This window comes from Brachyhypopomus gauderio, chromosome 13 (assembly GCF_052324685.1).
Source record: "Brachyhypopomus gauderio isolate BG-103 chromosome 13, BGAUD_0.2, whole genome shotgun sequence".
NCBI classification, from domain to species: domain Eukaryota; kingdom Metazoa; phylum Chordata; class Actinopteri; order Gymnotiformes; family Hypopomidae; genus Brachyhypopomus; species Brachyhypopomus gauderio.
Genome location: NC_135223.1, coordinates 8,156,520 through 8,181,583, shown reverse-complemented (window position 1 = coordinate 8,181,583; position 25,064 = coordinate 8,156,520). Strand labels below are relative to the sequence as shown.

The 25,064-nt window shown below is 45.6% G+C and overlaps 1 protein-coding gene and 1 long non-coding RNA gene across 5 annotated transcripts in view; one reads left to right on the top strand and one right to left on the bottom strand.

The window, feature by feature from the left end:
* Positions 1-389: 389 nt before the first annotated feature.
* Positions 390-22,393, top strand: LOC143473545 (uncharacterized). Of its 3 annotated transcripts, none has more exons than XM_076970591.1 (10): positions 390-935; positions 1,262-2,408; positions 11,953-12,271; positions 12,461-12,571; positions 13,220-13,381; positions 17,460-17,678; positions 18,243-18,389; positions 18,901-19,141; positions 19,241-19,405; positions 19,494-22,393. In XM_076970591.1, exons 2-10 carry the CDS (start codon positions 1,789-1,791, stop codon positions 21,962-21,964), a joined length of 4,455 nt encoding a protein of 1,484 aa, XP_076826706.1. In that variant the 5' UTR covers positions 390-935; positions 1,262-1,788; the 3' UTR covers positions 21,965-22,393. The 3 variants fall into 3 exon arrangements, with proteins under 3 accessions (XP_076826706.1, XP_076826705.1, XP_076826707.1); XM_076970590.1 differs by having other exon boundaries at positions 390-1,499; positions 1,710-2,408; XM_076970592.1 differs by lacking the exon at positions 390-935 and having other exon boundaries at positions 1,838-1,999; positions 2,269-2,408.
* LOC143473549 (uncharacterized) overlaps positions 12,228-25,064 on the bottom strand; it is a 19,656-nt gene continuing 6,819 nt past the window's right edge. The window contains exons 1-3 of one of the 2 annotated variants that reach the window (XR_013120545.1): positions 19,225-20,005; positions 14,525-14,664; positions 12,228-13,362 (exon numbers count right to left, since the gene is read on the bottom strand). This is a non-coding gene — a long non-coding RNA (uncharacterized LOC143473549). Of the gene's footprint in view, positions 13,363-14,524; positions 14,665-19,224; positions 20,006-25,064 lie in introns of those variants that run through there. The other variant, XR_013120546.1, reaches the window with a different exon arrangement.

The window sequence follows — 25,064 nt, the reverse complement described above, 5'->3', positions numbered from 1 at the left end:
ACTGTGCCTGTTTCTGTATCTATTCCTGTGTCTATTCGTATTGGTTGAAATCTTAGACAAATGTGTGAGTGCGAGTGCACGTGTGGGCGAGTGCACGTGTGGGCGGAGTCCAAAATTTCTGTCTTGTTACTTTTTTTATTCACAGCGGCTGTACTTTGTCCTCTGAGATCATCCAGATGTCCAGAGCTACTGTCACTGTTGTAAACTGATTAAAAACAGCTCTCGCTCTCTCTCACTCTTTGTCGTTCTGTCTCCTTTTCCGTCATTCTCCATCCTCTCTCACTTTCTCTTTCTCTATTGGTGAAAGTGAGAATGACGTGAGACTCATACCTGTGCTGCCAGAGTCTAAAACCGGTCGTGCACGCGGCCAGGGAGAATGGTGATGGGGATGCGGCTGCCATGGCAACAAGACGATTAGCTCGAGACCGTTTGTTTATTAAATAATTTCATTTCAGATTCACGTGCTTGCTCTCTGCTGTACACGAAAGGCTTTAAGCTCTCCAGTCCCCGATTCTGGATTTTCTCTTTTTAATAATCGATCAAGCTGGTGTTCAACAAGTTGATATTGTTAGAGACTTCGAATGCAATCTGTGACCGATGTAGTCATCTGTGTTTATCGGACATGGACAAATACCAGAGGGGTTAGTAGCGAAGAGGAGACCTACAGGGAGCAATACGCCTTGTGCTCGTGATGAGAAGGAAAAAAAGGACAGAATAAAGTACGAAAGATACCGGAGCTACATCTGATACCTGTGCAAACTTCTCTTTATGGTGGTTAATTTCACCTGGCGGTAACATTTTAATGTCTTGTGTTTTCGCTGGAGCCCTGTTGCGTGTCATGGTGATATCTCCCGGGTTTTGACGATGGGAAAATACCTCGCCTGCTTTCTGAGCACGTCTCTAACGTGGACCACGGGATTATTTTTTGCCATCTGGTAATGTCCATAATCCCATGCTGCGTGTTTTAGTTGCCTTTTGATGCGTGAATATGTAAGTGCGTGTTTATATGCACCTATTTCTATGCACGTGTATATGAATCAGCGCGTGTGAGTCAGCGTCTGTGTGCGATGTGTCTGTTTCCACACGAATCAAATGTCCTTGTCACCGGAATATTAATGGCTCGGAACTACTAGGTCGTCTACTTTTGAAATGAACTCTTACTTTATAAAATACGTTCAGTCAACAGGGAACGTTACCTTCGAGTCAAGTAAAGAAAGAGCAGTAGGACGTTTATATGGTTATGTGCGCTTTTATTTAACAGAGCGGGAGTTTAGTGCAAAGATACCCAGCGTCACATCGCTGAGGACGGATGAAGAGGAGAGAGAGTGGGCCTTTATCGGGGCGAGACGCTCCAAGGACACGGCGAAAGAGGAATGATAGAGAGTCTCCGCTGAATACCCACGAGCGAAGGACAAACTGACGACGTTCACGCAGTCGTCACATTTTCCTTAAGAGAGGGAGATTTACAGTTGCCTTTAATTTGCTCCAAGGGCATTTAGGTGAGAATCATGGTGGAGTTCAAGGGGAGAGGGCGTAGGCGCGAGGCGCAATGTGCTCGTGCTGCTAAGTCTGTGTAAAGTAAATTTGTGATATTAACGGCACAACAAAAACGTGAGATCAGCGTCAGTGAATGCTCTCTGTATACGGACTAATGGTTCATATCCTCACTTTGTTTAAGGCAGTGTAACAGGTCAGTCTCGTTGTTTCAGAGTGTGCAAGTGCGTGTTTGTGTGTATGTGTGAGTGCTTGTGTGTGAGCGTGTGGATTTAACAGCCCCTAGGTGTTGACATGGATGGGGCAGTGGGTGGTTCTGTGGCTGGTTCTGGAGATGCTCGTCTGGGCCGTAATGGAGATCAGAAGAGGCGTAGTAAGGGCAGTTTGCCGTCGCCTGGTTACCGCCTCTCCCAGGCCTCTCTGGAGGGTGAGCGGGGTGAGGTGGCAGGGAGACGCCGTCTGTCCATCATGAGCTCCTCACGGGATGGAGGTCCATTCCGGCCAGGTACGGCTGCGGGCACACCCACCACACCTATCCCTCTGCCCCCACCAATTGGCCCCGCCCCCTCTGGTCCCGCCCCCACCGGTGGCATCCGCTCCGTGGGTTTTGCGGCGTCGCGTGCTGCACTCACCTCCACCTCCTCCTCCGGCACGGGTGTGGTGGTGGTGGCGGGACCAGAGACCACCACCACCACAGCGGCTGGGAGCCCCGAGGCTGTCTTGGGCTTGGACGGAGAGGACTACAGCTTCTCCAACCAGTCCACCTTCATCCAGAGACAGTTTGGAGCCATGCTGCAGCCTGGCGTCAACAAGTTCTCCCTGCGTATGTTTGGCAGCCACAAGGCCGTTGCCATGGAACAGGAGAGGCTGAAGAGTGCTGGAGTCTGGATCATCCACCCCTACAGTGACTTCAGGTACAGAGACACAGAGCAAGCTGAGGAATGGAGGGATGTGGACATGGTGGAGGGAGGGAGGGAGGGAGGGAGTGTGTAGATTGTGGATAGTGGCCCCTGGGTTAGCCCAAAGGAACTGAAGATTCAGCTTTTGGAAAAGTTATATGAATTAACATTCTGAGAGAGGTGTATGTGAAGTTATAGATGAATCAGAGATGGATGGGGGATTTCTAGTTCTCGCTGAAACCTTCTGACTATGATAGTTTTCTGAGCATAGGAGGATTGGTATAGAAGTCTCCACTCCTTCCCACATTTATGAACATACTGCATTACCACTTCATACTAACAACACAATTACAAGAATTATGACATTTTGACTTATTTTAAAATGGTACCTGCCCACCGCCAAATAAAAAAAAGTATTTTTTGTGTCTATTGGGAAACAAAAAACACAAAACAATAACACACTCAAGACTTTGTATAAACTTTTGTGCACCTGTTGGAATGAGACTGACTGAAACCAGATCCTTTGACCCCAATGCAACTGCTCTGTGGTAGCATTAAGGGTTTATCCATTTACTTTTAAAATTATATAGGGTTTAAATACTGTAATATTTAAATGTAGTTCTTCAGTTAGAGAGTAACTTGTGGAGTAGAAGCAGACAAAGAAAAAATAGCAGGAGCCAATTCAGTGAAAATCATCTTTGAATAGCAGGACAAAAATAAGATAAATTTTACTGGTGTCTTTCTCTCTCTTTCTCTCCTTTTCTCTCTCTTTCTCACACCCTCTCCCTCTCTCCCTCCCTCTTGCCCTCTCTCTCCCTCTCCCTCTTCCTCTCCCTCTCTTGCTCCCAAATTCTTTCCCCTTCCATTTCTCTTTGTCTCTTTGTTTTTTCTTTAGCCTTCAGTCATTCATTCACCTTACAAGAACAATGCAGTGTATACAGTAAACAATGCAAGAGAGACAGTGCTGGTGGTTTCTACCGCCACCTACTGGTGACCCTTACCATTGCACTCTGATGAATTTGCAACAAACTCCAGGTACTATCCAATAACTATCCAATATCCACAAATTAGCATAGTGAATACATAGAGAGAGACTGGAAAGACACAGTGAGAAAAGGAGAGAAAATAAATGAAGGAGAGAGACCTGTGTGAACAAAGACTTAGTGTTTTCCTGGTGACTACTGATGTGTAAGTGTTTGGAAGCAATGTGATGTATGGGTTCTGATGTGGTGTGTGATGTGATGTGATGTTATTTGTGATGTGATGTATGGGCTCTGATGTGATGTGGTGTGTGATGTGATGTATCTGATGTTATTTGTGATGTGATGTATGGGTTCTGATGTGATGTGGTGTGTGATGTGATGTATCTGATGTGGTGTGTGATGTGATGTATCTGATGTTATGTGTGATGTGATGTATGGGCTCTGATGTGGTGTGTGATGTGATGTGATGTTATTTGTGATGTGATGTATGGGCTCTGATGTGATGTGGTGTGTGATGTGATGTATCTGATGTTATTTGTGATGTGATGTATGGGTTCTGATGTGATGTGGTGTGTGATGTGATGTATCTGATGTGGTGTGTGATGTGATGTATGGGTTCTGATGTGATGTGGTGTGTGATGTGATGTATCTGATGTTATTTGTGATGTGATGTATGGGTTCTGATGTGAGTCATGTAGCCTATATTAAGTGTTGCTGTCGGTGTGAGTGGAAGCAGGACTGTGAATCTTGACACACTTTTATTGTCTCTGTGCAGTTAGGGCATTACAAGATGTGTTCATACTGTTAGTCTCCCAGTAGCATTTAAAACAGCCCTTAGGGCACTGTCTAGTTCAGTTTCTAGAGCAACCCCTAACAGTGTCTAAAACAGATTTGGGTTCACTTCCTAAATACACTCAAGAGTATCTCAGTCAGGCTGAATACCTCCATCAGTCCATCCAATATGTGTTGGTCTGTGTTCAAGGTAAGGGGAGCTGGGTTAGTGGCAGGGACCAGGCTGAAGCTAACGATGGCTGTTGAGGGGATCAACAGGCTGCCATGAGAGTTCCATAGTCACACTGTGACACTCAGAACAGCATCAGCCAGACACAGCATCCTCACACTGTGCATATGAACCACAGTCAGGTCTGTAGTCAGGTGGGTCTATGGCCAAGTCTATAGTCAGGTCTACAGGCATATTTTCCCAGATGGATTGTTGTAATGTTCTGCTGGAAGTTGTGTGTGGGTGTGTGTATGTGTGTGGGTGTGAGTGTGTGTATGTGTGTGGGTGTGAGTGTGTGTGGGTGTGTGTATGTGTGTGGGTGTGAGTGTGTGTATGTGTGCACAGTGGTGTGGCTTTGCTTGGGGGTGTGGTTTTACTGAAGGGTGTGGCTTTGCTCAGGGCTGTGGTTTTGCTCAGAGAAATGGTTTTGCTCAGGGGTGTGGTTTGGCTGAGGCAGAGCCGGTTCTGGCTAGATTTACGCCCTGGGCGAACCACCCCTTGCCCCGCCCCTAGCTAACTAGCTAGCTAACTAGCTACCACACGAGCTAAAAGCTCACAAGACACCAACCACGCAGAACTGACGTATGAGGACCAGCAGAATACCCTGAGCACATTGGACATGCCCCCACGATTCTAATAAAAAAAATGATTGGTTGATTAAGCTGCCAATCTATAAAAGCTCCCTTAATGTAAAAGGCAAGGGTATGCGACAGATAAACAGAAGGTCCTGGGGGAGGTCCTTTCTCTCTTTTACCTAGAAACAACGGTGTGAAATATTCTGATTGGTTGATTTTTCATTTAATTATTTTTTCAGCACAAGCATGAAAAGTGGATTTGAAAACCAATTTAGAGGAAAAATAAAAATGATTGATGAAGCGTTATTAACATATATTACATATAATACATAAAGCATCTTTTTCAAGATCAATGGACCTTCAAAGCCTTGAAAGTCCTGACGTTTCGCCACTGCTATCGCCTAATGTCAATAACGTGAAGTCACTCACAGAAATCTGCATACCTTTATCCTTTGCCCGTTTCTCCTCTTCTTCTTTTTCTAAACTGTGCACCTGATGGCTTCTTTGGTCTTTTACCTTGATCCATCTTACCTTTCGACTACGGTCCCTTCCCCCGTCAATCAACCAGTCACGTGACGTAAACAAATTCAAGTAGCCTATGACTTTGTTTTCTTTTTTACATTTTTCACATAGCTAACCCAATTATTACATGAAGGTATGTGGGTGTCAGTGGGTCTATGTTAATTTTAAGAGTGAAATACAATTTCTTTTAAAGCAGTTTGTGTTGTGTGTCCTGGGGTCAGTCTATCCCCTCGCCTGGCCCCCTCCCCCTCTCTTACACACACAACCTGTATGACTCTCACTCCACAGCAAGTTGACGTGACAGTGAGGGCGCCCCAGCGCCCACTCCACTAATCTGATATGGAAATGAGCGGTTGTCAAACCCTAGCCCTCTACCTAACCCACAAAACTGGCGAGTTTTGTTTTGAGTTTTTTGTTTTTTTGACAGTGCTCGTGCGCCCTCAACAGAGTTGTATAGTAACGAAGTAGAACTACTTCACTACTGTACTTAAGTACTAAAATGCTGTATCTGTACTTTACTGGAGTATTATTTTTTCTCCTACTTCCACTTTTACTTCACTACATATTTTCCATCAGTTTAATACTTTTACTCCGATACATTTTTAACGTGCTGTATAGTTACTCGTTACAATTATAAACATGTTAGCTGGCGCTGTCACCGGGTCAAGCGATCAGGCTGTCTTATGAGAAAACTGCGCATGCTCCGGTCGCGTCTCGTTTACTCTGCTGCTGCCTTCATTGAACACTTGAGCTTCATAATCTAGGATCACGTGACACGTCGTGACTGCCACAAGGGTCCGCGGGACAAAAATGAGCGTTGGCCACACGCGCGGTCGCGTCGCGAGATCATGACATGCACCTCTCGATTTTTGTGCGTGCGAAGTTACAAGGTGGAATTCACGCACATGTACGGCACTTTGAAGGTCCATTTGCAGTATTTTCCAGCACCTTCAGCTTAATTTACATATTTATACAAATACACATATACTCGATATTATTCCAAATAATTCGCTCAGGATGGTCTCTCATTAAAAGAGATGGTACCGTGTTTGGTAACAGCAGAAGAGCAGCATAAGTGCTGCATAATAAGCTTGTTGGCGTTTTAATGTACATATATTGGCACCTTCCGCACCTTCAACATCGAGTGATCGTGACGTTGAGGGTGAGGAAGGAGACCTCACTTTACTATGCTAATATGACGGACGGATTTTATGTCCAAAATACACCTCGTTTTCTCAGCCAAATTAAGGCGAACTTGTACTTCTGTGTCAAACCTACGACGTAGCGGGACATAGGTTACCTGTTTTTTGTGTACGAAGTGTTAAGCCCAGTTTTTTAAGTTGCTACTTGTTTGTACATACAGACCACTTGTATTTGTAGTCTTTGACATCTTTGATTTGTAAGTGATGTATAAAAACAATTGATAATCAAACTTTGACGGCTTTCTTTAATTAATTCAAAACACAATACTTGTACTTTTTACTTTCAGTACTTGAGTAATAAATTTGCAATACTACTTGCAATACTTAAGTACAAAAAATGCTGAATACTTCTGTACTTCTACTTAAGTAAAGTTTTTAAAGAACACTTCAACTTCTACTCAAGTAAATTTTTTGATAGAGTACTTGTACTTTTACTCAAGTATGGGTCTCTAATACTTTATACAACACTGGCCCTCAAATAGATTGCGACCTGGGCAGTCACCCACATTGCCCATAGCTACAACCGGCCCTGGGCTGAGATAAATGGCTTTGCTCAGAGTTGTGGCTTTGTTGAAGGGTGTGGTTTTGCTTAAGGGCATCACTTTAACCAAGGGTGCTCTCGGGGTAGCTTTGCTCATGGGTGTGGTTTTGTTTCTGGCTAATGTTTTCCTTAAAGGTCCACTGAGAAACATACAGGCACAAATGTTCACATACATGTGTGTGTAATCATGTGTGGGTTTGTGTCTGTGTCTAGTCCAAATGTTCACATTCAAGTGTGTGTTACTCATGTGTGTGTTTGTGTCTGTGTCCATAACTGTGCAAAAGTTATAGGCAGGTGTGTAAAAATGCTTCAGAGTAAGAATGCTTTCAAAAATACAACTGTTAACAGAAGTGTTAATAGATTATTTTTGTCTATTAACCATATGTAAAAAATGAAAAAAAAAAGAAATCTAAATGAAATCAATATTTAGTGTGACCTCCCTTTGCCTTCAAAACAGCACCAATTCTTCTAAGGTACACACAGTTATAGATGGAACTCGACAGGGAGGTTCAAACATCTTGGAGAACTAAACAGATGTTCTGTGGATGTAGGCTTCTTGAAAACTATCTCAATCTTCATATAATCCCAGACATTCTCAATAATGTTAAGATCAGGACTCTGTGAGGGGTAATGTCATCCCTTCCAGAACGTTTTGTTCTTTACAATCAAAATCATTCTTAACGACACTGGCTGTAAATTTGATGTGGTGGCATGCTGCAGAATAAATTTGGAGCCCATCAGATGCATCTGATGATATTACAATATGATTAAATATCCACCTGTACCTGTAGCATTGAGGACACCAATAATTCTTCACAAAGTAGATGGGTGTTCCTTGTTCCCACTGAGCTGATGGCACTGCTAGACATCTTCAGATTTTAAAAGGAAATGAACATGATGAAGGATGTAAATCTGATGAAGGGATGTAAACACTATGAAGGGAAGTAAACCTGGTTGTGTGGCTGGATGCATATTGAAGGCTGACGCTTGCAGAAATCTTGTTTTAAAAAGACACACAGGGGAGGGGAAAAATATCAGACAACAGGGGAAAAGGGCAGTCCAATCTCAAACTCAAACTGGTCTGAGTGGGTAGCACAAAAACACCAGCAAGCCAGGCAAAGGTACTAGAAAGCACAGAGAAAGTACAAACTGGGTGGACCATGCAACAGAAGATTGAAGGAAAACGCTCAGAATGCTTTTTCAGACAACGGTTGGCAATACTTGCGATGTACTCAGGCACAGTTCTAGGTTATATGCTAGGAAGTGTCACTAAACAGGTGCATTCAGTAATGAAGGGAGGAGGATTGAGTAATCCTCTCTTGGAAGTTTGGTAATTGTAGCTCCTGTTGTGTGACACTGGTAAAGGGATGTAAACACTATCAAGGGATATACATCTGAGGAAGCGATCTAAACATTATAAGGGATATACATCTGATAAAGAGATGGACATGTCCTTCATGTTCCTACAGTCGTCAATGTGTCTACCGTCCTCACCGCGACAGGGTACCCGCGGGTCCTTAAAAATTTAGTTTTCCATATTCAAGGCCTAAAAATGTCTTAAAATGTCTGGAATTTTATGAGGGGAGGCATTAAATTATTATAAGTGTGTTCAGTTGTTCTGGCGTGATGTGAACTTTGCCGAATCTAGCGCTAGGACCATGCAGAAAATAACCGCTCCAGGGTCCTAGTGCTAGATTCCTAGCGTTGGAGTATACGGCCTCAACAACGTCAACCCCCCCCCCCCCCCCCCCCCCGTCAACGATGTGGAACACACCTGCATCCCCGGTAATAGTATTATTTTTTCTTGTGAGAGGTATTAAAAAGGTCTTAAAAGTCATTGAATTTGAGATTTAAAAATGTGCAGATACCCTGCCGCGATCCATTTCTTTGTGTTTTGTACAGCACGAGAAACTCCAGTCTATTGTGAAGTCTTTGCCTGGAAGAGATCTTGCTGGTGCAGTAGAACTACCTTGTGTCTTCTACAACCTCATGTGTAGCAGTCTGTTCCTTGTCTGTTCCTCGCATAGCTTTAAGCCTCCTATACAGCCGTTTCTGTTTCATTTAATGACCTGGTTGGTTAATCATGCACCTGAATATAATTCTACAGAATCCCTGACTATCCTGGATGAACTGGTGCTGTTTTGGAGTGTTCACCCCAATATTGATTTGATTTAGACTTTTTGTTATTTCATAAAAATAAAATGTTAACATGTTTGTCAATACTTTTGACAAAAGTATTTTTACACAAAGCAAATTCATCAAAATACCCATGCATACGCTAAATTTCAGAAACACTCTGCAAATTCAGAAACTCTACAAATCCAGTCACAACACAATGAAAGTGGTAAATTATTTTATGCAGGGACCATGTAAGTTTTTAGCCAGAAACAATAGTTGTGTTACACAGAATCTCATTACATTGAACGGGACTTTAGTAGTAAAGCCTCTTTAGATGTTGCTAGCTAGTTATTTAGACAGTTATTTTTTATCATGGATTTTAAGCCTTAGTTTCTGTCTAAATACTTAATACTGTTTAAATAAATAATAGCTAGCTACATGTAAAGAGCATTCACCTTACCTGTGTTATAAGCAGCGTCTACTAGGTGAAAAGTAAGTAATTTTACCATTGGTGAGCTAAATGATGCAGTATGTCTTAAACGATTCCACAAAATAGACTAAACATAACCTTGTAAGAGACAGGGAATAACACTCTGTAGGTTTTTAACTAGAATCAAGAATTGTGATATACAGTATTTCGTTATGTAGAACGGGACTGAATTAGTAAAGCTCTTTAAATGTAACTAGCAAGGTATTTAAGCCAGGAGAACAGATTCAGAACACAGGTGTCAGGAAAGAGTTCCAAACTTTAATAAGAAGAGAGAGAGAGAGAGAGAGAGAGAGAGAGAGAGAGAGAGAGAGAGAGAAAAGTTGTAATTGAGTGGCAGACAGACAAAGGAATTAACAAAATGTCAAAGTGCTCTGACTAAGCGTCATGGACAGTGAATCATTAATTCCTTTACATACAGTATCTCATTACGTTGAACAGGACTGAATTAGTAAAGCTCTTTAAATGTAGCTAGATAGCTAGCTATTTAGACAAAACTAAGGCTTAAAGACCTTTTATGGCTTAAATATTTAGCTAGCTACATTTAAAGAGCTTTACTATTTCAGAGTGCTTGCTTTTATTAATTTATTAATTCGTCCAGAAACGCTTCCATTGTGTTGCCACCCATTTCCATTGCGTTGTGACTGAATTTGCAGCGCATTTCCGAAATGTAGCGTATGTGATGTCATTTTGATGAATTTGCTTTGTATATTTGCAGCGTGTTTTTCTTTTGTGATGGGTTTTCTCAGTCACCGTAGATTTAGCTTATTTGTACTTTATCTGTGTGCTTGATATTGATTGTAAATAAACATTGTTTGTATCTCCCTCTCTGAGTATTAATGTTAATCTACTCAGTTACAGTATCATCACTACATGTTGCTTTAACACCACATTAACATGAGAATGAAACTATCATACATGTTTCTGTTGATTGCAAGCAGAGAGTGTGTTGGGCAGGAGGGAGCACAGATCTCAGTTTGGGTTCTGTAGCATCACTACATTAACATGGTGGGATGAAGGGCACACAGATCTCAGTTTGGGTTCTACATCAAAGTTGTGTCCAAGTGCAGATAAAACAAATATCACTCATTCTGTAAGATGCATGTATTTTACCCTGTGGGGCAGTAAAGTACAGTTTTATAATAGAGGCACTAAGACTACTCCTCAAGGGATGTGCTTCATGTCTGCACAGGAGCTCAGTAGGGGTGGGGCAGGGGAGGCTTAGGGCAGAGGACAGAGTAGTACTGACCGCCTGGTGGGCTCTGAACACAAACATCCCTGACACATTTTAGAAAGCCCTAATCTAGCACTGTTCTATTTAGAAATGACTGTTACCACAAGGCTTTAAGCTCTCTCCTCTCCTCCCCTCCCCACCTCTCTCCTCTCCTCCCCACCTCTCTCCTCTCCTCCCCTCCCCTCTCCTCCCCTCCCCTCCTCTCTCCTCTCCTCTCCTCTCCTCTCCTCCCCTCCCCTCCCCACCTCTCTCCTCTCCTCCCCACCTCTCTCCTCCCCACCTCTCTCCTCCCCTCTCCTCCCCTCCCCTCTCCTCTCCTCCCCTCCCCTCCTCTCTCCTCTCCTCTCCTCTCCTCCCCTCCCCACCTCTCTCCTCTCCTCCCCACCTCTCTCCTCCCCACCTCTCTCCTCCCCTCCCCTCTCCTCTCCTCTCCTCCCCTCCCCTCTCCTCTCCTCCCCACCTCTCTCCTCTCCTCCCCACCTCTCTCCTCTCCTCCCCTCTCCTCCCCTCCCCTCCTCTCTCCTCTCCTCCCCTCCCCTCTCCTCCCCTCCTCTCTCCTCTCCTCTCCTCCCCTCCCCACCTCTCTCCTCTCCTCCCCACCTCTCTCCTCCCCACCTCTCTCCTCTCCTCCTCTCTCCTCCCCACCTCTCTCCTCTCCTCCCCTCTCCTCCCCACCTCTCTCCTCTCCTCCCCTCCCCTCTCCTCTCCTCCCCACCTCTCTCCTCCCCTCCCCTCTCCTCTCCTCCCCTCCTCTCTCCTCCCCTCTCCTCTCCTCCTCTCCCCTCCCCTCCCCTCCCCTCCCCTCTCCTCCCCTCCTCTCTCCTCCCCTCCCCTCTCCTCTCCTCCCCTCTCCTCTCCTCCCCACCTCTCTCCTCCCCTCTCCTCTCCTCTCCTCAGATTTTATTGGGATCTTCTCATGCTCTTATTGATGATGGGGAATTTGATTATCCTGCCTGTGGGAATCACCTTCTTTAAAGATGAGAATACACCCCCTTGGATCATCTTCAATGTGGTATCAGACACACTCTTCCTGGTAGATCTGGTCCTAAATTTCCGCACAGGCATTGTGAAAGAGGACAGCACGGAGATCCTGCTGGACCCCAAGGCTATCCGGCAGCGCTATCTGAAGAGCTGGTTCCTGGTGGACTTTGTCTCCTCCATCCCTGTGGACTACATCTTTCTTATGGTGGACCTGGAGGCTCGGCTTGACTCTGAGGTAGGCCTGTGAATTCTATAAATTACTACTCTGAGGTGGAGTCTTACAGGTCTGGCAGGTCAGGCAGGTCTGGCAGGTCTGGTAGGTCTGGTAGGTCTGGCAGGTCTGGTAGGTCTGGCAGGTCTGGCAGGTCTGGTAGGTCTGGCAGGTCTGGCAGGTCTGGCAGGTCATGCTCTTTCTGTTCTGCAGGTGTATCGTACCGCTCGAGCTCTCCGCATTGTTCGCTTTACCAAGATCCTGAGCCTGCTGCGCCTGCTGCGCCTCTCCAGACTCATCAGATACATCCACCAGTGGGAGGAGGTGAGGAGCTGCACTGGGAGACAGGTGGGAGACAGGTGGGGGACAGGTGGGGGACAGGTGGGAGACAGGTGGGGGACAGGTGGGAGACAGGTGGGGGACAGGTGGGGGACAGGTGGGAGACAGGTGGGGGACAGGTGGGGGACAGGTGGGAGACAGGTGGGGGACAGGTGGGAGACAGGTGGGAGACAGGTGGGGGACAGGTGGGGGACAGGTGGGAGACAGGTGGGGGACAGGTGGGAGACAGGTGGGGGACAGGTGGGGGACAGGTGGGAGACAGGTGGGGGACAGGTGGGAGACAGGTGGGGGACAGGTGGGAGACAGGTGGGGGACAGGTGGGGGACAGGTGGGAGACAGGTGGGGGACAGGTGGGAGACAGGTGGGGGACAGGTGGGGGACAGGTGGGAGACAGGTGGGGGACAGGTGGGAGACAGGTGGGGGACAGGTGGGGGACAGGTGGGGGACAGGTGGGGGACAGGTGGGAGACAGGTGGGGGACAGGTGGGAGACAGGTGGGGGACAGGTGGGGGACACAGAGAAGAGAGGTGGATGGAAGGAGAGAGGGCTAACGTCAGTCATCACTCAGACACAGTGTTTGTGAGAGGTTGGGATCAGCTGTGTGTTCATTATGGACGTTTCTTCTGTGTCTCAGATCTTTCACATGACCTACGACCTGGCGAGTGCGATGGTGCGCATCGTCAATCTGATCGGTATGATGCTGCTGCTGTGTCACTGGGACGGCTGCCTGCAGTTCCTGGTGCCCATGCTGCAGGACTTCCCCTCCGACTGCTGGGTCTACAAAAACAGCATGGTGGTGAGTGTGTGTGTGTGTGTGTGTGTGTGTGTGTGTGTGTGTGTGTGTGTGTGTGTGTGTGTGTGCTTGCAGAGGGAGTTTCATAGACGCATGTTAGGGCTAGTTTTCAGGTCACATCAGGTATGCACAAATATTCTTCTCACAGCGTGAATACAAAGACTGTTGCCGGTGTTAGCAGCACGTCTGGTGTGTGTGTGCACATCATTGGAACACACACACCAGTGTGTTTGTGTATGTGTAGGTATGTTTATGTATAGGTGTATGCATGTATAAACATTCCCTGTTCAATAATGTGATGTATGTGTAGTGTAGTTTATAACACACAGCAATGTGGTCTGCAGGTTGAATGACCTTCTGTAAAGATGAGAACACACCTGGGGATGAATGTGAGGAGCTGAGATGTGGAGGGTGGGGAGGACACACTGAGGTTAGGGTTGTGGTTAGAGATAGGAATAATCTTAGACCTTAAGGGGCTAGGAATAATCTTAGACCTTAAGGGGCTAGGAATAATCTTAGACCTTAAGGGGCTAGGAATAATCTTAGACCTTAAGGGGCTAGGAATAATCTTAGACCTTAAGGGGCTAGGAATAATCTTAGATCTTAAGGGGCTAGGAATAATCTTAGACCTTAAGGGGCTAGGAATAATCTTAGACCTTAAGGGGCTAGGAATAATCTTAGATCTTAAGGGGCTAGGAATAATCTTAGATCTTAAGGGGCTAGGAATAATCTTAGATCTTAAGGGGCTAGGACTAATCTTAGACATTAAGGGGCTAGGAATAATCTTAGATCTTAAGGGGCTAGGAATAATCTTACATCTTAAGGGGCTAGGAATAATCTTAGATCTTAAGTGGATAGGAATAATCTTAGATCTTAAGTGGATAGGAATAATCTTAGATCTTAAGGGGCTAGGAATAATCTTAGATCTTAAGTGGATAGGAATAATCTTACATCTTAAGGACAAGTCTAATCAAGTAAATTTTATTTATATAGTGCTTTTACCAAGACAGGTTGTCAGAAAGCAGCTTTAAACACATGGGTCCAGATCCCTAATGAGCAAACCAGGGGTGACAGTGGCAAGGAAAACTCCCTAGGCAGGGATAAGGAAGAAACCTTGGGAGGACCAAGACTCAGAAGGAAACCCACCCTCCATTAGGTGGCCCAGCTAGTAGCAGTTCATATTTATATGGATGTTGAACCTCAGGCAGGAATCAGCATCGGTGTGTTGACTGGCAGCATATCCACTGGCACGCCAGACCATTTTCTAGGTGCTTTTGGGGAATTGTCTTTGTAGAAGCATGTAACCAAGAAACAAAAAAAGGTTAAATATGTAAACATCAAATTTAACATCCATATATATATATATATATATATATATATATATATATATATATATATATATATATATATATATATATATATATATATATATATATATATATATAGCACATGTGCCAGTGATTAGCATGTGGCTCTAGCAGGCTAATCTATAACAACATAACTAAAGAGAGGGTCACTGAGACATTGCTTTACACCCAAATTATTGTCACAACTAAAGTGATCACATGACATGGCTGGTTGACAGCATCAACATGTCAAATTACCAGAAGACTCAATGACTGGGGCACTTGAGCTCTACACCTTCACATGTAAAATATTAGCTGAAGGCTTGATTTAAATAGGTGAGTCTAAAGCAGGGCTATTCAACTATATTTTTCTGCGGGCCAGATTTGGCAGAGAGCTCTGACCTGTGGGCCAGACAATTTTCAGACCTTCACCAATACTGTCATAGTGGATGTAAAATTGAAGCGAACGTAAATTGTTGACGGGAGGGGGGGTGGCGAACGTAAATTGATGGCCGGGGGGGTGGGGGTGGCAAATGTAAATTGTTGACGGTGTGGGTGGCGAACGTAATTTGTTGGGCCGCAGGCCGGTACAAATTAATTAAAGGGCTGGATCTGGCCCGTGGGCCGCCAGTTAAATAGCCCTGGTCTAAAGTATAGATTTAAAGACTGGAACTGTGTCATAATCTTGTATTGGAGCGGCTGATCCGTAACTGGGGCTTTAAAGGAGAAGACACTGCCTCCGGCTGTAGTCCTGCTCATTTTTAGAACTCTGCATTTTGAGAGTGCAGCAGGCGAGGTGGGTTAAAGTATGAGTTTACTGAGATTTAGAGTTAGGAATAATCTTGGATCTTAGGGGTTTTATTTGTGAGATTTTCTGACAATTTCTGACAGTTTTCAGTTTTGTGTTGTTGATACTCCTAAATGTCATTCTGTCTAATACAACTCAGTTGTCTAATGTCAGACTCAGAAGCCTCTTTTATGTGTTGTTAGTATTACTTTGTTCTGTACATATTTACACACATTCAGATGTGTTTGTTATGAAATTCGTTTATCACATTCAGATGTGACCAAAAAAAAGCACTAAAAAAGCACATTCTCAAAAAAACAAAACATTCTAATACTAATCCTCACACCCCATGTTAATCTCAACACTCACACTCAGGGCTAATCCTAACCCTCACACCCCAGGTTAATCTCAATACTCACACTCAGGGCTAATCATAACCCTCACACCCCATGTAAATCTCAACCCTCACGCCCCAGGTTAATCTCAACACTCGCACTCGGGGCTAATCCTAACCCTCACACCCCATGTTAATCTCAACACTCGCACTCGGGGCTAATCCTAACCCTCACACCCCATGTTAATCTCAATACTCACACTCAGGGCTAATCCTAACCCTCACACCCCATGTTAATCTCAATACTCACACTCAGGGCTAATCCTAACCCTCACACCCCATGTTAATCTCAATAATCACACTCAGGGCTAATCCTAACCCTCACATCCCAGGTTAATCTCAATAATCACACTCAGGGCTAATCCTAACCCTCACATCCCAGGTTAATCTCAATAATCACACTCAGGGCTAATACTAACCCTCACATCCCAGGTTAATCTCAATACTCACATTCAGGGCTAATCCTAACCCTCACACCCCATGTTAAAACACGCAGGCCACAGCACCATTTGAATGAGTTGTTGACTCATGCTACAGCTGGGTTTCCACCAAGGTTGTCATAGTGATAGTTGCTAGGCTGGTGATGCCCAAAGTTTCCCCAGAGAGTGTCAGTGTGTCCCCTCCTCCCCCCATCCTCTTCTAGTGAACACATCGTGGCCTTCCAGCATTCAGGCTCCATTCACAATTACAACAGTGTGAAGCTACGGAAACTGAGAGATTACTGTGGACACACTGTTCTGTGTATATCTGTCTTATAGGTGTAGTTTATAAGTGAACATGACTTTGTAAACACATTTTGTATGTTTGGGACCTTATACCCTAACCTCAACTCTTATACACTAACCCATTAACCCTATACCTTATATCCTAACCTCAACTCTTATACACTAATCCATTAATCCCATACCTTATATCCCAACCTCAACTCTTATACACTAACCCATTAACCCTATACCTTATATCCTAACCTCAACTCTTATACACTAACCCATTAACCCTATACCTTATACCCTAACCTCAACTCTTATACACTAACCCATTAACCCTATACCTTATATCCTAACCTCAACTCTTATACACTAATCCATTAATCCCATACCTTATATCCTAACCTCAACTCTTATACACTAACCCATTAACCCTATACCTTATATCCTAACCTCAACTCTTATACACTAATCCATTAATCCCATACCTTATATCCCAACCTCAACTCTTATACACTAACCCATTAACCCCATACCTTATATCCTAACATCAAACGGCTGATCTGAAATGGTGATGACAAACCCACTACTCATACAGAGTTAGAGGATTAGGGTTAAGGTCAGGATTATGATTAGGGACAGGCTCAGGGCTACACTGTGTCTTTAATAAAGTTCCAGAGTAGAAGTATGAGTGTAGAAGTATGAGTGTAGAAGTATGAGTGTAGAAGTATGAGTGTAGTGGTAATGAGAGCAACAGTCCTGTTCCTGATGTCCACACTGGGGCAGCTCAGACATGAATGATGAAGACGCTGGTGCTGATTCAGCGTGGTGCTCCCTGTGTGTGCAGAATGACTCCTGGAGTGTGCAGTACTCCTACGCCCTCTTCAAGGCCATGAGTCACATGCTGTGCATCGGCTACGGTGCACAGGCCCCAGAGGGCATGACGGATGTGTGGCTCACCATGCTCAGCATGATCGTGGGGGCCACCTGCTACGCCATGTTCATCGGCCACGCCACCGCCCTCATACAGTCCCTCGACTCCTCCCGCCGACAGTACCAGGAGAAGGTATGGATGGATGGATGGATGGATGGATGGATGGATGGATGTGAAAGGTTCTACTTCCATTGTATGTTTTAACTAAGTTTTCACTGTATGTTCTCTTTCACACAGAGGCTGATAATGATAGTGTCACTGATAATTGATCTTCAATAAATTATTTATTCTGTTTTATTCTTAAGGTTAAGGTAACTCATAAGCAGTTTTAGTGCTTGTTCCTTTTGAATTATGTAATATAAAGGCATAGTCTTGTAAATGAGTATTCTGTAGAAGTATTCTCCTACAGTTAGACAGGAGTATTCTGTAGAAGTATTATCCTACAGTTAGACAGGAGTATTCTCTAGATGTATTCTCCTACAGTTAGACAGGAGTATTCTGTAGCTGAGTGTATGCATGTGTGCATGTGTGCGTGTATTTTGGTTTGTCCTCTGTTAGGCACTCTTGTTTGCTGTAGCTCTGGAACATGTAGCAGTGCTATCATGTCCTGAAGCTGAATGTCTGTCAATGGCATGTTGTCTGTGCTGAATGTCTGACGTCTTCTGAATGACTGACGTCTTGTGTACTGTGTTGCAGTATAAGCAGGTAGAGCAGTATATGTCCTTCCACAAACTCCCTGCCGACGTCAGACAGAAGATCCACGAGTACTATGAGCATCGCTACCAGGGAAAAATGTTTGATGAAGAAAATATCCTAGGGGAGCTGAGTGACCCATTAAAGGAGGTTTGTTACCCAAATCACTAATATATATATAGTTCAGGCTTTTGTTTTCATAAAAATATTAATAGAAATATTTAGTGGAAGTGTTTTGACAACAGTATTAAGAGCATTTGGTAGACCCTGTTGGGATAACTCAGACAGAGGGAATGGTGTAGTTTGACAGACTACTGATTTGAAAAGAATCACTGATTAGGTTGATGAGATGATTCAATATTTTGACTGATAATGGGTATTATTTTCGAAAGTAGTATTTCATGATGCAAAACACAGTTTATCCAGTCTATCCACATTCACCAGTCTATCCACATTGAAGTGCAGCTTCAATTCAGTTTGAAGTCTTTAGTGTTTGTTCTCTGAAGTTTACAGTTTTTAGAAGATTTAAAAGATTTGTCTTTTCAGTGAGTTTCAGTGATATTCCACATTAGGAGTTTTAGCCACCCCAGCCTCCTGACCAGTAGTAAACCCTGTCCTGACCAGTAGTAAACCCTGTCCTGTGTGCGCTACTTCTGAACAGGAGATCGTGAGTTTTAACTGCCGCAGCCTGGTGGCCAACATGCCCCTGTTCGCTAACGCCGATCCAAACTTTGTAACGGCTGTTCTGACCAAGCTGCGCTTTGAGGTGTTCCAGCCAGGGGACTTCATCATTCGTGAAGGAACCGTCGGACGCAAGATGTACTTTATTCAGCATGGCCGTGTTAGCGTGCTCACCCGTGGCAACAAGGAGACCAAACTCAGTGATGGGTCATATTTTGGAGGTGAGTTTGCATAAAAGATTATATAATGTCAGGCTACCTAATACACAATCCATCAGAGTGTTTTTCTGTTTGTGTGTTCATACATGTTTCCCTCTTCAGAGATTTGTCTGCTGACTCGAGGCAGGAGGACGGCGAGCGTCAGAGCGGACACGTACTGTCGTCTTTATTCACTCAGTGTTGACAGCTTCAACGAGGTGCTGGAGGAGCATCCGATGATGAGGCGGGCCTTTGAAACAGTAGCAGCCGACCGACTGAACCGCATTGGTATTGTCTGTCTCCTAATTGGGTGAATCTTTTTGTTATCTTAATTGCAGATCTCTGTGGTGTCTCATATCTCTTTGTTCATCTGCAGGTAAGAAGAACTCCATCCTGTTACGAAAGACGTCTCAGGGGGGGTCTGTGGCAGGCAGCAGTCTGGGGCGTGGCCCGGGGGGGGCGGGGCGGGGGACAGGGCCAGGTGGGGCTGGCTCGTGTGACAGTATCCTGGTGCAGCAGATTGTCAAACATGATAGCATGCCTGCCATGCAGGACATAAATACCAGCAGCCGAGGCAGCGCGGGGGGTAGTGTGTCCCCACATCCCCGACCTGTGATCTGGGCTCCACTGGTCCACGCTCCCCTGCAGACAGCAGCCGCCACCACCAATGTAGCCATCGCTCTTCAGCAGCCTGTACAGCAGCATGGGGCAGGCATGTTCCTGCCCCCACCACTGCCCATCTCACCCTCACCCTCCGCCTGCCCCCTCTCACCGCCCCGCCCCCCCATCCTGCACCCACGACAGTCACTCAGCTCTCTCATCGGAGTGATGGGTGGGCTAAGCCCTCGCGGGCCGGCCAACATCACCCCTACACCTTCCCCCTCTACAGCTGCTCCTCCCACTGTGGGAGGAGCCCCACTGCCTGTGGCAGCAGTCAAGACCCCTCCTATATCATCAGTATCCACACCACTGCAGACGGGCAGAGCTCTGCACTATAGTCTGCGCCTCCACACAGAACCCTCAGTGATGAGTAGCACATTAGGGGGAGGGGCTAGCACATCACCCCTCCATAAGGCCACACCCCCTTCCCCAGCCATGGCAGCCGTGTTGTCTGAAGGGCGCCAGCAGGGGGCAAAAGAGGCTCTAATGCGTTATGGCGGAGGGGGCAGCACACAAGGTTTACCAGCGCTGGGCCGTTTGACGCAAGAAGCCAGGCTGCTCTCTGCCTCCCAGCCTACGCTGCCTCACCGTAGCTGGGCTGCCGTACAGCCACACCCCCCCCTTCACAGAAAAGCCTCTGGAGGTAACCTACTGCCCACCCCCTTCCTGGTTTCACAGGGACAACTTGCACGTGGTGGAAGTGCTGGAGTGTTGAGCTCAAACCCTACCCATAAAACACCTGCTGCACCTCTCCCACTGCCCTCTCCACTCACACATACACAGCTAACACCACCCACACCATCTCCTGCCCCTCCAAACCCCCCCACCCATGCCCCTATACCCCTTGTATCTGCCTCCCCCAAACACATGTCTCTCTCATCTCTCACCTCCTCTGCACCAGGCCTCCCCCAAACACAGCGGCCAAAGCCTGGTGCTCAGGCTCCGCCCCCTCACTCTTCCTCTGACCCGCCCTTTACATCCTCCTCTTTGGCTCCTCTCCAAACACAGAACAGCAAATCCTCACCTCCCTCCCCCTCTCACCCTTCAACCTCCTCCTCTTTCTACACTGCGCACACATCCACTTCCCCAGGGACCTCTGCGCCCCAGAGCCCTCGCTCCAAATTCTCTCAAACCCTCTCCCAGCCCTCTCCTTTATCCTGCACCAACAGTCCACCTCCCCCTGCAGCAACAACACCAACCCGGACACCAACCCCCATTCAAACACCCACTTACACTCAACCACCAATTCCAGCTCCCACCCAAACTGAAACTTCCACTCATGGTCAGACCTCAACACATTCAGCAGTGCAGACCCAGAGCCCGACCACAATTCAAACCCCCATTACAAATGTTACCCAAGCTGAAGCCTCAATCTCTCTTTCAGCACCTTCCCAAACCCGCATCTCAGGCTCCACCCAAATTACAAGCACAGTGAAAATTCCAGTTCCATTACAAACTCCAGCTGCTGCTGTACCAACCTCAGCTCCGTTACAAAATCTAACATCTACTGCCCTGATGTCCGCTCTTCTCCACACTGCTGTTTCGGACATGCAAAATCCTGTCTTCTCTCAGGCTCGATTGCCACCTATCCAAAGCCCTACACAAATCCAAACACAAGATCAAACACAAACTCAAAGCATACCTCCTCCCACGTTCCAGACTGGCACTCATATACAAACTCCCACTTCAAGTCCAATGCTTCTCCACACCCAAACTACAACAGCAGCCCAGTCACAAACCCACACCCCCACACCAACCCCAGTCACCACCCAAACTACAACAGCACCCCAGTCACAATCCCACACCCCCACACCAACCCCAGTCACCACCCAAACCCGCAACACAAGCCCAGTTCTAACCCTAATAACTACACCTATACCAACTCCTACACAAAAGGAGTACAAGAGTATAGTTACAGGTATGGCTACACCCAGTCAGCCTCAGGCCCCAATCATTCAAGTCCCCATCCCTCCCTCTACACAAACCCCACCCATTAGCACTGCTTCCTCATCCAGACCAACTCTGTCCACATCTAAATCCACATCTGTGTCACTGCTGGCTGATACACCCCCTCCATCTCCAGCCCCAGGTGCCCAAGCCACCTCCCCTCAGGTGGGGAAACAGGATGCCAACATAGTCCAGAGAGAATCTGATGCACTGAGACACAAGCTTCCTGCACACATGTAAACAGGAACAGAGCATTGGCGTAGACACGTGGACAGCTGGTCAGAGTTCATGTGCTGTGTTATGGGTTGTAGGTGCAGATCAGGTAGCAGAACTGGAAATACATTAAAACACGTGGCAGCTCCATCAATCTGAACCTCTAGATTCTACTGAATATGTGGTCTGTCTCCGTGTCTGAAGCAGGTTCCATGAACATGAACATTCATGATCCTGTTTTCACCATCTCTGATGAAGTGATGTGCAGTGTTCGCTGTGTTTCTGCAGTTCTTTGTGAGCAGTGGCCATCATGAGTTTTCTTTTAAGCCAGCCATACTGCAGTGGAATATAGTAATAAGCAATGTTCATAAATGTTGTCAAACTAAACTAAACTAGTCTCCCCAAGCTCTCAAATAGCATTAGTCAAAAATAAAGTTTCTAAAATTTTGAACATAATTGCTTAGAAAAGTGAACCTATACCAATACCACTACCAACCAACGTTGCACTATATAGTAGCACTATATAGTACCCCAACACAGAACACCACTACACTATAACACTACTACACTACACCACTGCCACACTATACCGCTACTACTACACTACACCACTGCCACACTATACCGCTACTACTACACTACACCACTGCCACACTATACCGCTACTACACTACACCACTGCCACACTATACCGCCACTACACTACACCACTGCCACACTATACCGCCACTACACTACAATACTGCTACACTATACCACTACTACACTACACCAATGCTACACTACACCACTATCACTATACCACTGCTACACTATACCGCCACTACACTACACCACTGCCACACTATACCGCTACTACACTACAGCTACACTATACAACTACTACACTACACCACTGCTACACTACACCACTGCCACACTATACCACTGCCACACTATACCACTGCCACACTACACCACTGCCACACTACACCACTGCCACACTATACCAGTCTCACTATACTGCTACTACACTACACCACTGTCACACTATAACGCTACTACACTACAACACTTTACTGCTACTACACTACACCACAGCCACTACACTACACCACAGCCACACTATACCACCACTACACTACACCACTACCACACTATACCGCTACTACACACCACTGCCACACTATACCACTACAACACTACACCACTGCCACACTATACCGCCACTACACCACTGCCACACTATACCGCTACTACACTACACCACTGCCACACTACACCGCTACTACACTACACCACTGCCACACTATACCGCCACTACACTACATCACTGCCACACTATACCGACACTACACTACACCACTGCCACACTATACCGACACTACACTACACCACTGCCACAATAAACCACTACTACACTACAACACTACCACACTATACCACTACTACACTACAGCCACACTATACCTCTACTACACCACAACACTACCACCCTATACCACTACTACACTACACCACTGCCACACTATACCACTACTACACTACACCACTGCCACACTATTCCACTACTACACTATACCGCCACTACACTACACCACTGCCACACTATACCGCTACTACACTACCACACTATACCTCTACTACACTACACCACTGCCACACTATACCACTACTACACTACACCACTGCCACAATAAACCACTACTACACTACAACACTACCACACTATACCACTCTACACTACAGCCACACTATACCACTACTACACTACCCTACTGCCATACTATACCACTGTCACACTATACCGCTACTACACTACAACACTATACCGCTACTACACTACACCACTGTCACACTATACTGCTACTACACTACACCACTGCCACACTATACCGCCACTACACTACACCACTACTACACTACACCACTGCCACACTATACCACTACTACACTACACCACTGCCACACTATACTGCTACTACACTACACCACTACTACAATATGCTACCACTCTATACCACCAACTTTAGTACAACATTACACCACTACCACACAACACAGCTGCCACACTATACCGCTACCACATTAGACTACTGATACACTACACCACTACCTCACTACAATGCTACATTACACAACTACCACACTACACTGCTGCCATGGTAAACAGCTGCCACAATACACAGCTGCCATACTGCACCACTACCTCACTACAATGTTACCACACTACACCACTATCACACTTATGCCACTTACTGCCATTACACTACTGAAATGTCAAGTGATAAAGGCCATAACCAGAAATGTCATTTATTTTCCATTTTCACTCCCTCACTACATTTTGATCACAAAATGTAAAATAAATTTTATAAAAATAAATGATAAAAAAAATAACAATTTAAAATTAACACAAATAATTATAAATAGACAGCATATTTCTGAAATAACTACAACATCACATTAATCAAGGTGATTAGAAGGCATCCAGTAGTAAGTTTTTGTCTCAGGTGTTTGGTGTTAGTTTTGGACAGTACAGCTCTAGAACTCTCATGACAATGGTTGCTAAAATTAAACAGTTCTAGAACCTTCATCACAATGGTTGCTAAAATTTAACAGTTCTAGAACCTTCATCACAATGGTTGCTAAAATTAAACAGTTCTAGAACCTTCATCACAATGACTGCTATAATGAAATGTTTTTTTGTGTTACACAAAATGTTGCATCTTCCACAGTGACTACAGTGCTAGAGGTTGCCGGGTTCTCTGTAAATATGGGCTTCTTTCTGTCTGTCTGGTAAAACACATGATCTTAAAATGTTCCTGTTGTCTTTCATCTCCAGCTGTGTGATCAGCTTTGATATGTCAAACTGCCTTTATAGTTGCCATCAGCTACAACCCCCCACCCACTCCCCCAACACACATGTTCCACCCCATACACATACACCACCTGACACACCCCAAATACTCCTCCAACTTATATGCTCCACCCAACACATTCCCCTAACACATATACTCCACCCCACACAATCCTCGAACTTACTTTCTCCACCTGACACACTCATCCAACACACATACTCCACCCCACTCCCCTAACACACATGCTCCACTGACACACCCCACATACTTCTCCACACACAGTCCCCACA